The following is a 17202-nucleotide window of genomic DNA, read 5'->3' as shown; positions in this document are numbered from 1 at the left end:
TCAGTCGCCTGCATAGCATTCTGGTTTGATCCTCCCCTGCCCCTCTCCATCAGCGGTGGGGTCACATTAGCTGAGTGATGGAGAAACATTGAAATACTAGTCAGTACCAGTTTGCAAAAAAGTATTTGCTTTGGAAGAATAAATCACCTCTAAGGCTGGATGTCTTATTTGGGCTATTAGAATAGTTTTTACATTTTAGAATAGGGTGACTCGAGACTGTCAATAATTTTTAAAGGGTGCCTCAAGATTGTCCAGAAATTTTAAAGGGTGCCTTGATTGAAAAAAGGTTGAGAAACATTGTCCTAAGCTGCTACAAATTAGCTTTATAAATGTAATATTCCTTATTTACCTTTGGAAACCTTTGCCTTTCCATCCATCTATACATCTGAGAGTCAGAGAATTTCCTACTGAAGTCAATAGGATTTGTAGAGTACTAACACATCATGGAAGTAGGCAGAGAAGCATGACAATTCTGCATTTACACTGACATAGAGACACGGGGGTTGATTTACTAAAACTGGAGAGTGTAAAATCTGGTGCAGTTCCACAGAGAAACTAATCAACTTCCAAGTTTTTTTTTATGTCAAAGCTTAATTGAACAAGCTGAAGTTAAAAGTTAAGATTGTCTACCTTGCACAACTGCACCAGATTTTGCACTCCCCAGTTTTAGTAAAGTAAACTCAAGGTCTACATGTTTAGAAACTCTAAAGCCTCGTACACACGATCGGATTTTCGGCAGGGAATTGTGTGATGACAGACTGTTGGCCTAAAATCCGACCTTTAGTACGCTCCATCAGACAATTGTTGTCCAACTTTCGGCCAACAAATGTTGGATGGCTAGCTAGTAAATTTTCGGGGGACAATGGTCTGTTGTCAGATTTTCCTATCGTCTGTACACAAGTCCGTCACACAAAATTTGAAAGTACAAACACGCATGCTCAGAATCAATGCTCACCAAACACGACATTAGCAGAAGGTGCCCAAAGGGTGGTGCTCAAGAGCTGAAATTCCTCTTAGTACGTCACTATGGTGGTGTTTGTTGGCCAACAATTGTGTACGTTTGTAAGACAAGTTCCTGGCACACGCCCTTCGGACAAAAGTCTGACGCTTTGTTGGCCAACAATCTGATCGTGTGTTCAAGGCTTTAGGGTTCCATTTATAACAGAGAGCAGATATCGCTATGCAATCTTCATTAGACTGCACAGGTGTGGCTGGCAAAGCTCCAAGGAGCAGAGAAAGTTCTGTGATTGGAAAAGTGGTAGTTATGTGATTTTGACAGGTCACATAACAAGGCTCTCTTTCTGGCTTTTCATTTTTACTGTGCTCCACTGGCTTCAGAATATGAAAGTGCATAGCACATTTGTAAAACACTTTTCTTTAAATGTGCAGTGGCTGTTTTTAAAGTGGAGTTTCACCCAAAAATGGAACTTCCACTTTTTAGATTCCTCCCCCCCTCCGGTGTCACATTTGACACCTTTCAGGGAGGACGAGGTAGCAGATACCTGTCTAATACAGGTATTTGCTCCCACTTCCTGGTATAGATCACCACGGCATTCGCGGTGACCTACTCCACTTCCGGCACCTACTCTGTCCTCCCCCTGCTGTATTCTGGGAGACACACAGTTCCCAGAACACAGCAGGGACCAGTCAGGATGTGCAGTGCGACTCGCGCATGTGCAGTAGGGAACCAGGAAGTGAAGCCGCACGGCTTCACTTCCTGATTCCCTTATCGAGGATGGCGGCGGCAGCAGCCGACAGACAGATCGGCTTCGGCTGCCGACATCGCGGGCTCCCTGGACAGGTAAGTGTTCATATATTAAAAGTCAGCAGCTGTCGTATTTGTAGCTGCTGGCTTTTAATTTTTTTTTTTCGGCGGACCTCCACTTTAATTTGGTCATACCATTGCTTTTTCAATGAGCCCCGATGTTTCAGGATCACATTTGTCATTTGGAGTTGGCTAAATATCTATGGGAGCCAGTATTCCTATTTTTTTTTTTAATGGTTCTGATTTTTTTCCTAGTCACAACCATAAGACTGGTAAATCTGGCTGCACTTAATTTAAATAAACCAATATTGTACTAAGTTCAATGGATGATGAGGGGCTGAGAGTATGCCCAGCATAAAATTCTGGAGCCACAGATGATGAATACAGCCTGCTATACAAATGAATGGCTGTACGTGGCCATACTCTTGGATACCCTGATATCTCTGTGCAGCTGCATTTATTCAAGCATTTCCTGAACTTGGAATTTTGCATAGAATACTCAGCGCTTACAAGAGTATAGCCACATGCAGCCACGCACTTGTATGCCAGGCTGTATGCGGCACCTGCTGGGAAAACACCCCCAAATATTACTCTAAGCATATCTTCAGCCTCTTAGGGTATGTTCAAACTTGTGTGTCTAGGGAACACGAACAAAATCACAAGCTTTCCTGCAAAGCACAGTTATGTACTACCCTTTTTGTAGGCAAATGGGGTTCCATTCACTCTTAAAGGCACCACCATGCACCTGCCAATGCACGTATTTTCATGTGCTGATAAGCATGGTTGCCACAGCACCACGGATTTTGGTGTGGCGCGACTCCTCAAAAAGGTCAGAGACTTCTTTTGAGTATTTCTCTCAAGTAGGAAATCTTCCCTTAGCTTAGGGAACGAGCTAAAGCTTTGCTGATTTACATCAAACATTTATTTATTTATTTATTTATTTTAATTTGTCTTGCTTGCTTGCTTTTATCACATTCACTAAGCTAAGTAAAATATTATTTTCTGTTTGAGCATGCTCTAAGTCTTTAGCAAATCAACCCCAAAGTAACACAGTTCAAAGTATAAGCCTACAGCAGGAATCTCCCATGGTACTGTACATGCTGAGAGTTATAAAATATAAACAGAGTAAACATCTAGTCCAACCCAAGGCTCTCGACCATCACTAATGTTTCCCTCCTGTGGATTAGTGAATCTGAAGGTGAAGATACAAAAAAGGTTTTACCAGCAGTATACATTTATGAATACAGGTGTACACATACATTTCCCACAGTTGACTGGAAGCCTTGCAAATGCCATTTGCCTGAACCAAAGATTTGGCCATGGCTTGTGCACATAAGTCTACACCAGGGAATGAGAGGCATTAGGGGAAATTGTCTCCTGAACCAGTACTAATAGGATATATTGAGCTAATGGCCCTGAGTGTGTATACTTCCCTATTCAGACATTGATCAAAGTGGGATTCATTGTCAGTAACACATAGTGGCCATAAAGTAACTACTGGGCCCCTTTTCAGACTTTCGACCACAGCATCTAGCAGCAGGAAGTCTTCCAGCACCGGTCCCTGAAAAGCTCTGAGATGCCAAAGGAAGCTGATGTTGTTAGATGTGAAAAGATGTGACACAATAAACCATGTTCTTTAGAACAGCTACCTTTCACCAATCAATGAGGCACCATGGTACACTTTGGGGTCTATTCTTGCTGTTCACATTTGCACAGCTGCCGCAAATATGTCATAATGTGTGTACTATTTTTATTTCCTATGACCGTCAACTCCATCCAGTGGCCATTATATGCTATTTTCCTGATGGAGATATTATGAACCTGACGATAATTGGAAATAAACATTACACACATTGTGTCTAATATTTGTGATGGCTGCTTGAGGTATTCGCACAACAAATTTATTATAAATGGATCTCTAAGTATGACACATGATCCTTAGCTCACAGAAATGTGTTCCTACCGTACAAGGAAGCCATAGAAACCCCAGCTCAATATTACTGAACCTATATGCTTGCCCAATCAGTTCCATTTTGGCAAGACTACAAGACAGGAAACTAAATTCATCCAAACAATACAACTATTAGTAAGTGGAAGAGGATAGTAGAGCATGCCAGCAATTAGCCAGTCTCTCCACTCTCAGCGAAAAGCATAAAAAAATTGTTTCAAAGTTGTGAAGCTCACATTGCAGGAGTTTTAATTTCTTGCATAAAAGCTCTGCTACACAGAAGTGCTTTCCTTTCTGTCGATGATTGTAAACACTCTAGAGTCTAGACCCTGTTGGATAATCCCAGATAATGTGCTGTTCATTTTACGGTACCTGAAAGCTTTTAGCATTAATACTTCTCTGGCTGTCGGTGGCCCTCAGCTTGGTGTCCAGGACCTTCATTAACGACTCAGTGTTACGCACATACTGCAGATCTCGAAATGTTCGTAGGTCAAGGACCTCCATGGACTGGGAGATATTCTGTACCTGTAAATGATACAAACAATCAGGTCCTTTGTTCATTTGTTTCCTGGGAAGAAATTGTGGCAGTTTGAATACCTCTGAAATTTTCTATCTATCTATCTATCTATCTATCTATCTATCTATCTATCTATCTATCTATCTATCTATCTATCTATCTATCTATCTATCTATCTATCTATCTATCTATCTACAGTATCAGATACCCTAACAACTTATCAAACTTGTTTTGGCCTGCAAAATCATTTCTCTAAAAGTGAGGCATTGCCTTTAAATGTTTGTAAATCAAAAATATGGTCTCCCATATCTCCCTTTTGAGCGGCTGCTTACTCTGTTACTTATCTAGGTATAAAAGTAGGACGTGACCCCTCCTTGATATCACCTAAATTATTCACCATTAATATCTTGAATAGTTAGGGAATTGGAAACCTGCATGAAGCTACCCATTTTGCTCCTGGGGAAATGTCATATACAGTATTAATTTTACATTTGCAAAGCTCTTGTATCCTCACCAAAGAATTGCTCTATCAATCAGACATTCAGATATAAACACTCTGAAACATTAACATACTTTTCATGGGGTTCCAAATGTTGAAAGAACAACAGCATGTAATGTAAAGATGTTAATAAACTGACAATACTGTATGCATTATATCTATGCAGCAGGTGGCACTGTGGTATTATAGTGTATAGTTCTTATATTCTATGATATAACAGGATGTATTGTCTATCTATGCTCAATGAACTCGTTTGTGTTCTCTTCCTGTCTACATGATGTAAAGCCATGATAAATATATCCTCCAAGAAAGTAAAGTATTGTCTGCATACAACAAGCTTCCAAGTGCATGATTCAATAACCTGCTAATACCAAAAACCATGCATAGCTTTTACCAAGCTATATCTCTCTAGGAGAGAAGGGGGGGCCCTATCTACTGTATCTATGTTTTGTATCTCGATCAATTCGTAAAGTTTTTCCTTCTATCTATCTCATACTTACCAACATCTTCCAGTTCCTGGGAAACTGTCACCCCGCCCACAGCCCACATTTGACATGCCAACCTTGAGTGATCCTACCTTGATTGTGGCCTCTTTCTGGGTGGACTCTCCTATATCATACCCACTTCCTGGATGGTCTGATTACTAATTACGTAGGAACACCCACTATCCTCTCAGCTAATACCCCTTTTTGAGTTACTGTGCATGCTAAATTAATTAATTCAAATAATGGCGATGCTGTGAACTTGGGACACAACCCAGGACACGACATCATTGGGACAGAGGACTGAGGTGCAGGACTGTACCAGTAAATCTGGGATAGTTGACATCTTTTCTATCTATCTATCTATCTATCTATCTATCTATCTATCTATCTATCTATCTATCTATCTAATTTACTCTTTTCTCTATACAAATTCTGAATAAAAGTCCATTCATTCATATATATATATATATATATATATATATATATATATATATATATATATATATATATATATATATATATATATATATATATACACACACATTAATACATACCGTACTGTGTATAGTTCTGCATTTACCAAGCTTTATTCTGTATACAAAGGTCTTTCTCTTGACCCAAGGTCCCAGTGCTTAATACCATACACAGTGTATTTTGCAAGATTTATACAGTATGAATACTTTAAAATGATTCTCTGTAGCCCAAGAACTCATTCTATGCACTATACAATCTGTTGGCTCACACTCTATTCAATAACCTTATTAACATGGTAAGGCTTTCAATAGTGAATTCCAGCAATACCTTTAATATAGAAGAAGAATAATACACAAATGAATACATTTACCGAGTGCTGTAAAATGACAAGTGTGTCATGATGGCTTTGACACTAATGGCAAAAGACAATGTCAAGACTGTTCTTTATTTAAAAGACTATTCTGCTATAATGTAGTAAGGATTTGAAAACTTGTCCTATATATAAAAAAACAGCAATTTCAAATCTTCTACTATTTCAGATTTTCTTCACTTGCACGGTCCTTACAGAAATGTGGCCCCTACAGATAACACAATATTATAACAAGTAAAGTTCCAAACTCTCTTTCTGTAGCTGGGAGATAATGGGTTAGTTCTATTTCCCCATACCATTTTCTAATTAAATTAACCTCTGTTTAATTAAATAAGCAATGTTTTCACTTGATATTAATTGTTTAATTAAGCTGCGGTTAATTTAGGTAGTGAATATCTTGGGAAACAGGGCAGATCATTATGTCCCAAGTGAGACAGAAACAACTGCTGACTATGTAGAGATATTTAGATCTGTATTTGTGGTGCTGGAAATGCTTAGGTGCATTGTGGTTTATCTGTAAACACATTCTTCACTATGGCAATTTATCTTAGGGCTATACCATGTCCATTCTCATGTATTCTTATTTTTATTATAAAACATGCCCTAGATTGCCATTTATATTATGTTTGTGTATCACCTGACTGCCATATCTATATGAGCTTGCTGGACATCTTATTCTAAATCCATAGGCATAGATATGAAGTTGTCCACCTTCTAGGAAGGCTTTTTGAAGACTACTGGAGGGTGTCTATGGGAATTTGTTCCCATTTAGCCAAAATAAACATGTGTGAGGTCAGATACTGATGTTGGATATGAAGACCTAGCTCAAATTCCAATTGAAACCCAAGGTGTTGAATAGGATTGAGGTCAAAGATATTCAAGTTCCTTCACACCAAACTGGCATGTTTTTTTGGAGCCGTTTTTATGGAGCTGGCTTTGTGTGCAGGGGGTACAGTCATGCTAGGACAGAAAAGGCCCTTCACCAAACTGTTGCCTTGGGAGCTCCAAAGTGCTACACTGGGGCTTGGGTCATTGTAGAACCTTCCAAACCTGTGCTGAAAGAAATGTAGAGGATGCTATTGCTGACCCCTTTTTCTGGAAATGCTTGCCGCCAGTGACTTTATCAATTTGTAAGCCACTGAAAGACAGCATTTTTTTTTTTTTTTTTTTGCATCAAGAGCCCTGACTTTTTCCTGACTTCACTTACTACAGTTGCTCAAAAGGTATTGAAGGCACAAAAACAGGCTTGGAGTGTATCTGAAACTTGAAAAAGAATTCTTCACATTCCAGACACACAGGACTCCAGGGAGCACACTTACTGCATGAATATATGCTACAATATTGGCAGATAAGAATTTAACTCAATACTCAAGCACTACACAGAAATAATAACATATCCTGAGATGTCTGTGAAGAATCTCATTTATCCAAGTCATTGTATAGCTAGCAGCCATTAGTCACATTTAACTAAAATTGCTTTGTAATATTGAAAACAACTCCAGTTGAATGTGACTGACTGCTAGATATACTCTGTGATATGTCAGAATTCTTAGATTTGGCGGGTAATTAGGGATGAGCCCGAAGTTCGAGTCGAACTTAAGTTCGCAGTTCACAGAATTTAGAACATAGGGTGTTTGCGGCAAATTTGAGCGCCGCAGAACACCCCATAATGCATTGCGAGATCACAGTGCATTGGCATCTTATGATGGGAGCCAAAGCATGCACCTGACCTGTATATAAATATACAATCTAATATATATATATATATATATATATATATATATATATATATACATATATTCTGCATTTAGTGTAGATTAGATATTCAGTGTAGAATCTATAATCAGTCAGTACAGGCAGTGTATTTGAGATATATACACAGCCTAGTATATACTCTGCATTTAGTGTAGCTTAGATATTCAGTGTAGAATCTATATTCAGGCAGTGTAGTATATATAATATATTGTATTGAAGTGGTTAAGGGTAACCCTACCAAATTTTTTTTTTTAAAATGGCGTGGGGGTCCCCCCAAAATCCATACCAGGCCCTTCAGGTCTGGTATGAATTTTAAGGGGACCCTGCACCAAAGATTAAAAAATGGCGTGGGGGTCCCCCCAAAATCCATACTAGGCCCTTCAGGTCTGTTATGGATTTTAAGGGGAACTCTGTGCAAAAATTTGAAAAAAAATGGCGTGGGGGTCCCCCTAATATCCATGCCAGACCTGAGGGGCCTGGTATGAATTTTGGGGGGGCCCCCATGCCCCACGATACCAGACCTGAAGGGCCTGGTATGGATTTTGGGGGGGACTCCCACGCCCTTTTTTTTATTTGGCGCGGGGTTTCCCTTACAATCCATACAATCCATCCAGGGCGGGATCCAGCAATACATTACATCCGCGAGCAATTTTAAATGACATTTTTTCCTTTAGAAATGTAATTTTGCTGCGGGACTGTTATGAACATGGGGAAAATGCGCTACTTTACAGGCAGACTAAGGGGACACCCTAGGCACGATATTTAAAGGAATAATAGGATTTTTATTACAGCTTACCTGTAAAATCCTTTTCTTGGAGTACATCATTGGACACAGAGCCTTAAGAAATTACTTAATGGGTTATAGGCCACCTTCAGGTGTTGACACTGGTAAACCCAATCAAAGGAAGTTTACTTCCCTATATAACCCCTCCTCCTTCCAGGAGCACATCAGTTTTTGTAGCAAAGCAATATACTTGTATCCCAAAAGAGGGGCTGGACCTCTGTGTCCCATGATGTACTCCAAGAAAAGGATTTTACAGGTAAGCTGTAATAAAAATCCTATTTTCTTTATCGTACATCATGGGACACAGATCCTTAAGTAATTACTTAGTGGGATGTCCCATAGCAATGCCACATGAAGGGTGGGAGAAAACACCCAGACTTGAGGATCTATACTACTGCTTGCAGCACACTGCGCCCGAAGGCGATATCCTCATACCTCCTTACATCCACCTAATAAAATTTTGTGAATATATGCACTGAAGACCAAGTTGCAGCCTTACAGATCTGAGCCATGGAGGCCTAATGACGCACTGCCCAAGAAGCACTAACCGACCTGGTAGAATGCGCCTTAACTTGAAACGGGGGAATCTTACCCTTAAATCATAAGTTTGAATTATCACTTGCCGAATCCACTTAGCGACAGTGGATTTCAACACTGCCTGTGCTTTCTTAGGACCCTAAAGCAGAATAAATAAGACATCAGTCTTACGAATCTGAGCAGTTTTCTTTAAATAGATTTTCACTGCTCTCACCACATCAAGACAATGTAGTGACTTTTCTTCCCTGGAACATGGTTTTGGAAAAAACGATGGCAGGACAATATCTTGGTTCAGGTGGAAACCTGAAATTACTTTTGGCAAAAAGCCTGGACGAGGGCGTAACGCCACTCTGTCCTCATGAAAAAACAAATATGGCTCTTTACAAGAAAGAGCAGCCAATTCTGAAACCCTTCTTGCTGAGGATATAGCAACCAAAAATAACAACTTCCTTGTCAGAGGGACTAGGGGAATCTGTTGTATTGGTTTAAATGACTGTTTTTGTAACACAGACAAAACTAAGTTTAAGCTCTAAGGGTTCAATGGAGGTTTGACGGGCGGATTAAGCCGTGTCACCCCTTGTATAAAGCCCTGGACTAAAGAATGAGTAGCAAGTGGTCTTTGAAATAAGACCTATAAAGCTGAGACTTGGCCTTTAATAGTACTTAAGGGCAATTTAATTTCTACCCCTTATTGTAGAAAGGCAAGAATTCTGCCTATGATATATCTCCGAGGGTGCCAATCCTTGGATTCACCAGGAAAAATAAGTCTTCCAAACGCTATAATATATAGTTCTGGAAGCTGGCTTCCTAGCATTAATCAGGGTAGAGATAACTGACACGGAAAGCTCACGTTTCTTTAGAATGTGGGTTTCAATAGCCATGCCATTAAATTTAGAAACCGTAAGGAAGGATGGAATATCGGTCCCTGAGAGAGTAGATCTGGCCGTAGTGGGAGGAACCATGGACCCTCCACTGCCATCTTTACAATTTCTGCGTACCATGACCTTCTGGGCCATGCTGGTGCCACCAGAATTATCGGCTTTCTTTCCAGCTTGATCCTGCAAAGAAGTAGAGGCAGCAACTGAATGCGGGGAAATGCATAGCTCAGTGAAAACTGATCCCATGGGGTCACTAACGCATCCGTTCCGCATGCGAATGGATCCCTTGTTCTGGCCACAAGGTTGACCAATTTAGTGTTGAACCTGGATACTACAAGATCCACATCCGGAGTCCCCCATCTTTGACAAACCGCCCGAAATATGTCACGGTGAAGAGACCGTTCCCCTGGGAATAACTGCTGATGACTTAAGTAGTCCGCCTGCCAATTCTCTACTACCGGAATGAAGATTGCAGAAAGGCATGGAACATTCCTTTCTGCTCAAGTTAGAATATGATTCACCTCTCTCCTTGCGCTGAGAGACTTTTGGTGCCCCCTTGGTGATTGATATAGGCCACAGCTGTGGCACTGTCAGATTGAATCCTGACAGGACAATCCCGTAACCTGAAAGTCCAGGCCTTTCGAGCTACACATACTGCCCGAATCTATAGGATATTGATGAGCAAGATTCTATCAGTTCTTGACCACTGTCCCTTGACAGTTGTCTTTTTTAGTACTGCTCCCCAGTCTGAGAGGCTGGCATCCGTCTTTACCACTTTCCAGATGACTGGTCTGAAGGATTTTCCTTTCAGTAGATTCTAGGTTAATAACCACCAAGTGAGGCTTTGGGCTACTCTTGGGGACAGCCGCATTGGCAAGTCTAAAGCTTGAATTGTTTTGTTCCAAGCAGACAGGATACTGTTTTGCAAAAGTCTTGAATGGAACTGGGCATAGGGAACTGCTTCGAATGAAGCTATCATGGTTCCTAGCAACCTCATGCAGAGGTGAATGGAGGGATTGCCATTTGACCTGACCCTCCGCACCAGCTCTCCAATGGAGTTGATTTTTGCTTGAATTGTTTTATTCCAAGCAGACAGGATACTGTTTTGCAACAGTCTTGAATGTAACTGGGCATAGGGAACTGTTTAGAATGAAGCTACCATGGTTCCTAGCAACCTCATGCAAAGGCGAATGGAGGGATTGCCATTTGACCTGACCCTCCGCACCAGCTCTCCTATGGAGTTGATTTTTGCTTGAGGCAAGAACACCCTTTTCTGGGCTGTGTCTATGATCAGACCCAAGTACTCTAGCCTTTTTAGCAGTATTTAAGGAAGATTTCTCTAGGTTGAGAATCCAACCCAAACTTTTCAGATAGTTGGTTGTAGTGCGTACGCTGTGCTCCAAACAAATCACTGATTGATCTATAAGTAATAGATCATCTAGGTATGCTATGATTGTTATGCCCTGTGCCCTTAACCTGGCTAGAGGTGGGGCCAGCACTTTGGTGAACACCCGAGGTGCTGTGGATAGCCCGAAGGGCAAGGGTACAAATTGGAATTGCTGCTGTTCTAACTCGAACCGCAAAAACTTTTGATGAGCAGGAAATATAGGGACATGCAGATATGCATCCCTGATGTCGATTGACGCCAGAAGTTCTCTTCCTAGTAGGATACAAACTACCGACCTGATTGTCTCCACACGATAGGAGCGGATCTTCAGGAATTGATTTAGCTTTCTTAGATCTAGAATGAGTCTGACATCTCCATTTGGTTTTGGTACCATGAAAAGATTTGAATAAAACCCCAGACCTTGCTTTTTGTAGGTATCTGTATGATCACCCCTTGAGATATTAATCGGTCTAGTGCCTGAAACAGAGACTGTTTTTTCTCTGGATCTTTGAGAACACTTGACCTCAGGAAGCGAGACAGTGGAAAGTCCCGAAATTCCAGATTGTACCCCAGCGTTACCGTGGAGATGACCCATCTGTCCTGAATTTCCTTTTTCCAGACTTCTGAAATTTGCAGAAGTTTTCCGCCACCTTGGTGAGGGGGGTTGCCTCTTCATGATGAGGCTTTAGGATTCTGTTTTGCAGATTTCCTACCCCAGGGCTTCTTTTGAGCTTGGGTCTGACCCTGAGGTTTTCCTCTAGAGTCTGACGGCGAAGGCCATCGCTACTGCCTAGAGGCGGAAGCCCCTGACGCAGGGGAAAGAGCCCGTTTAAATGAAGGGCGTTTATATTTTCTTTTGACTGGTAAAAAAGTACTTTTCCCAGCAGAAATTGTCTTGATATATTTATCCAAGTCTTCTCCAAACAGTCGCTCCCGATGAAAGGGGAACCCAGTTAGGAGGTTTTTACATGGTGTTTCAGCTGACCAATTTTTCAACCACAGGATTCTGCGCATATGTACAAACATAAGCGTAAGGGGGGATGCCTAGTGAATAGAGTCTTTAATGGCACCTATGGTAAAACATAATGCCTTAGGTAGTTCAGCCAAATCCCGAGCTTGTTGTGTAGGAAGCTCTCTAAGGACCTGTTTTAATTGGTCCTTTAGGAATCGGTAGACGCCTATCGAGTGACGGCACCTGCTATGGAAAAAGCAGATTTTAGCAAGGATTCCAACTTCTTATCTGTTGGATCCTTAAGCATCTGTGCATTGTCTACAGGACAAGTTAAGTTATTTATTCACATTGGAAATCGCAGCGTCAATTGCTGGTACTTTCCATCTTTTGGAGAATTTCTCCTCCAGAGGATAGAGAATTGAAAACCTCTTAGGAGGGAGAAAATGTTTATCCGGTTTATCCCATTCCACAAATATAAGCTGTTCAAGTAATGCATGTGCAGAAAACGCATGCAAAGGATGGGAAGGTTTTTAAAGAACCTAAGGAAGAAGCCAAGTTTTCATGAAACTCTGTTAGAGGCAGCATGAAAGTGGAATGAACCATTTCTGTAAGAGATTGTATCAGCAATTTTTCAGATTTGAGAAGCTGAAAAAGGTTAATCTACCGTTGTTTCCTCTGCAGAAGAATCGTCTGTTTGTTTCTCTTCCTGATCAATTGAGGGTAAAACCTCATCATGTGCCCACTGTTCCCCTTGCAAAGCTGAAGCGGGGAAGGGGGACCTAGTACGCTTCCTATCCATTTGAATAGAGGATGTGATTAAAGCCGATAATCTTTCTTCCAGACCCTGAAGGGAGGAGGAAAGGGCATCTTTAGTCACGTATACAGGTGCTGATATGTGAGAGGCAGCTGCACCATCAATTTGCGCCAATGGTTCACCCTGAGTTGCCATAATTGGTCATTCAGGCGAGGATGACAGCATGGAAATACAGCTGGAAATCCCAATGCCTGGGGGTGAAACCTTTACTCTTTTGGCTTTTGTGGTGTCTTTTTTGGCAGGCATAGTCCTAAGTACAAAAAACAGAGGCGCTAAACACATTGCACTAAATCGCTGAAAATAGTCATGACTTTTTAAAGCTGCTATAAAGTTCAGCCTAGTGCTGAAAAAGAGTGTCCTTCGTGTATCAGGAATGCCAGTTTTGCAACCCATACGTGTTCCACAGCTTGTGTGTCCCTGTGTGCAGGTAGCTTGTTTCCTCCTCACCAGCAGAGGAGAAACTGACACAGCTGTATATTTATCTGCTTTTAGCCTGCCGTGCGTCTTCATTAACGTTTCACGGCACCTGCGATAGGCCCCGCCCCTCCGAAAAAATTCCGTCCCCTTTTTTATTTAAAATGTCTCTGGCGCCTGAGCGCAGCGTTTTTTCGGGTCCCAGACCCAAAACGAGGGGGGGGGGAGGGCGGCAGGGCCTCCTGAGGCACAGACATGTGTAAAAATACAGCCACAGTACCAAACTTTAGCGGTAAAATAGCGGGACCTTCCACTTCCCCCACGGCAGGGGGCAGGGTAATGTAAGGGGGGCACAGCGCTGCTGTCCACCTAACCCTCTGGTCCCATCAGGGGAAGAAAAAAAGACATTTTTTGCAGATTTTTTACCTTGCAAAATCTCCTTCCACACACTGTGAAGCCAGACACGGAACTGAGCAAACAGTTTAAGGCATGACAACATCTTTTCCTTAAATGAAAGAAAATGCATAGATGTTTTTAATATCAAAGTTTTCTTCACCTTACCTTGTCCTCGCTGCAGGATTTTGCTGAATTAACAGAAAATCCAACTTTCACCCAACACAGCGGGTTACGTTTAGCAAACCTTCAAGGCCCGGGTCTGTAAAAACGGGGTCCATGGGGTAAAAATGGGGTCCAACTGCCTTGGGCCTTGTATAAGCACCCCATCAGGAAGCTTGAGGTAATGTAACAAGACCTAAGCCCTGGGTTCCTGGGGTCCAGCCCTACAAAGAGCCCTACAAAGAGAGGCATTACAGGCAAAACCTCGTGCTTGGGATACGAGGACCCAGGTACCATCAACTTTAGGCCTCAGTGGCACTTCTGGATGGATCTGGTTTCTTTTTATGGAGGAATTTAAATCCAGCATGGATCCCTCCTGGAGCTCCTCAGAGCACTTCTTCACTCGTGACCAACACCTTAGACACTGGCGAAAAAACTGATGTGCACCTGGAAGGAGGAGGGGTTATATAGGGGAGTAAACTTCCTTTGATTGGGTTTACCAATGTCAACACCTGAAGGTGGTCTATAACCCATTAAGTAATTACTTAAGGCTCTGTGTCCCATGATGTAAAGAAATTTCATTTTTATTGTTTCACTTTAAGCATTATTAATGTCACTGCTCCTGAAAAAACGGCCATTTTTAAAACTGTTTTTTGTATTGATACATGTCCCCTGGGGCAGTACCCAGGTCCCCATATACTTTTTATAGCAATAACTTGCAAATAAGCCTTTAAAATTAGCACATTTTTCATACTCACGTCCCATAGACTTTAACGGTGTTCGCACAAATTTTTTGCCTGTTCACATGTTCTGCTGCAAACCGAACCGGGGGGTGTTCGGCTCATCCCTAGGGGTAATTTACTAAAGACAAATAGACTGTCGCTTTGCAAGGGAAGTTGCTCTTTGCAAGGAAATTTGCCCCAGAACTTGAATGAGGTAAAGTTTGCCAACATCCAATCATGTACAAGCAAAAATGCTTTCTTTAAATTTCCTTGCATGTGATTGGGTATTCTTTGCATAGTGCAGTTTTGCCACAGTCACTAAGCTCTGGGGCAAATCCCCTTGCAAAGTGCAACTTCTTTACATAGTGAACGGTCTTTTTACCTTTTGTAAACCCCATTATCTTGGCGCTCAGGTATACCATATTAAAGCTCAGAGATATTATCTCAAAGTACATTTTTTTTATTTAGTCCCGGTGCTCTTTCATAGACATGAAACCAAAGTAGCTAAGGCCAAACAAGTTCAGACAAACCAACTGATCTGCACTTCCCATGGACTGGTTGGGTCAAAAATTCACTACTGCTCTGGCAGAGTGCCTGTTGCACTCAAAAAAAAAGCAGGAGCTCCTGCCCCCTGTGTGATCACCCATCACCCTGGAAAATTCAAGTTGGTTCACGCTCTTAAAACTGCAGGGGGTTATGGGTTGAAATCCTGCCCCTTTTGATGTCACTGGCCTAAAAATTTGCAAGAGAAAGGTGCATATGCTTTCTTAGAGGACAGGCTTCCTTTGTAAGTTTTTGTCCTTTAGTGAAATACTTTTGATAGTTCACCAATATGCTAAATATTTGCTCAGCAAAGTGAACAATGTAATACACTGCATTGAATCACTGAAAGAAGAGATTGTCATTTGTTCTTTCATCTCTGCTCTTCTCATCTCTGCTCTGCTCTTCTATAAGTTAGAACTTGGTGGATATCAAAATTTGCATTCTGATGTTTAAAATATGCAAAATATGAAGGCACTGAAGGTCATGGGCATAGCATGGGGTCACAATCGCAATCTCGCCCCTAGCTCCAGGGGGCCCCTGTAGCCTCCCTGTCATATTATCATATCCTCCACAAAGTCCAGCTCCAATCTGCCCTAGGGCCCTACAGCCATGCTCCAGTATTGGGCTTCCACTTTGCCTTCCACAGTCCACACCCCTATGTTCTCATTGACTGGGGAGAAGCTGTCAGCTATTTCCTGAATGGAGAGAAGCATGGGGTGAGAACAGCCCAGGATGGGGAAGTATCTGTGCTGTGTGCTGGCAACATGGAATGGTAACTGAGCTCAGCGAGTTAAGAGGAGGAGAGTGCCGTCCTGTAGCCACAATGGGAAATGGGACTGATGTCACTGGTGAGGTATGCTCAGTGTCTTCTAGTCACTAGCTGGGATTCTCTGTACCCCCCCCCCCCCCACCCAGGGATGTCCGCTTACCCCACTTCCCTGACAACTGGGGAAAGGACACACACCTCCAGGAGATGACCTTCCCCCAACATCTGCCAACACTGACAGAGAAACCTTCAGAAATTGCTAAAACAAATCCCTTAACGCCTCCTGAGGGGCCCCTAAGGGGCTACAGGCTCCAGATCTCATGTCACATGGCTTTGCCCCCCAGATCTAAGTTTTGCCTCCCCCCGATAACCTTCTGACCACCCCCTCCGCCCTGGATGCTATGCCCGCTGCTGAGCTTCTTTCCCAGTACAGCACTCTATACTGTTCCTCCTCTGCAGGACTGAAATCACATTCCTTTACAACACAGCCAGTCAGCCATGATCTGCACAGGGTGTATCTGCCTTCTGCAACTACATCGCCGACCAGAGAATTTCACAGGTCACAATGGGAACATAAAAGCCAGATGAACCCTGTGAAGACTGACAGACTGTGTGTAAAGGAATGTGGTTCCATCCCTGTGTATTGTGGGGGGGAGCTTTATACAGTGCTGGAATGGGAAAGGGGCTCTGCCAAATCTCCTGCCAGGGGTCCCTGTCCTCTGATTCTCCAGCAGTGATCCCAGTCCTCTGATTCTCCAGCGGTAATCCCTGTCCTCTAATGTAAGGAGGAACTCTGGGAACTCTAAACTCTTAAGCCACTTTGAGTATCTTGGCGTGCGGTAGGTGTATCTGCACACATGGTGGAAATGGTGGGTGGTAGTGGGGGGGGGGGGGGGGGCAGGTCAACTTTTGCATCGGGGCCCCCAAGCTTCAAGCTACGCCTCTGCTGAAGGTATTGGTGTTACTGGAATGTTAAGATGTTTAAAGTGTGTCAAGTTTTGGGATAAAGAAGTTTACCATTTGTTGGTTTGCTACAG

The 17202-nt window shown here is 42.3% G+C and overlaps 1 protein-coding gene across 2 annotated transcripts in view; it reads right to left on the bottom strand.

Annotated features, from left to right (window-relative positions):
- The window catches only part of OLFM2 (olfactomedin 2), a 522305-nt gene that overhangs the window by 119200 nt on the left and 385903 nt on the right, over positions 1-17202 (bottom strand). For both annotated transcript variants that reach the window (XM_073622529.1, XM_073622530.1), the window contains exon 3: positions 4086-4238. In XM_073622529.1, the coding sequence (XP_073478630.1) occupies positions 4086-4238 (153 nt within the window). The remainder of the gene's footprint in view (positions 1-4085; positions 4239-17202) is intronic.

This window comes from Aquarana catesbeiana, linkage group LG03 (genome assembly GCF_042186555.1).
Source record: "Aquarana catesbeiana isolate 2022-GZ linkage group LG03, ASM4218655v1, whole genome shotgun sequence".
Classification (NCBI taxonomy): Eukaryota; Metazoa; Chordata; class Amphibia; order Anura; family Ranidae; genus Aquarana; species Aquarana catesbeiana.
Note: the sequence above shows the minus strand (reverse complement) of the source record. Positions and strands in the feature narration are given on the sequence as shown.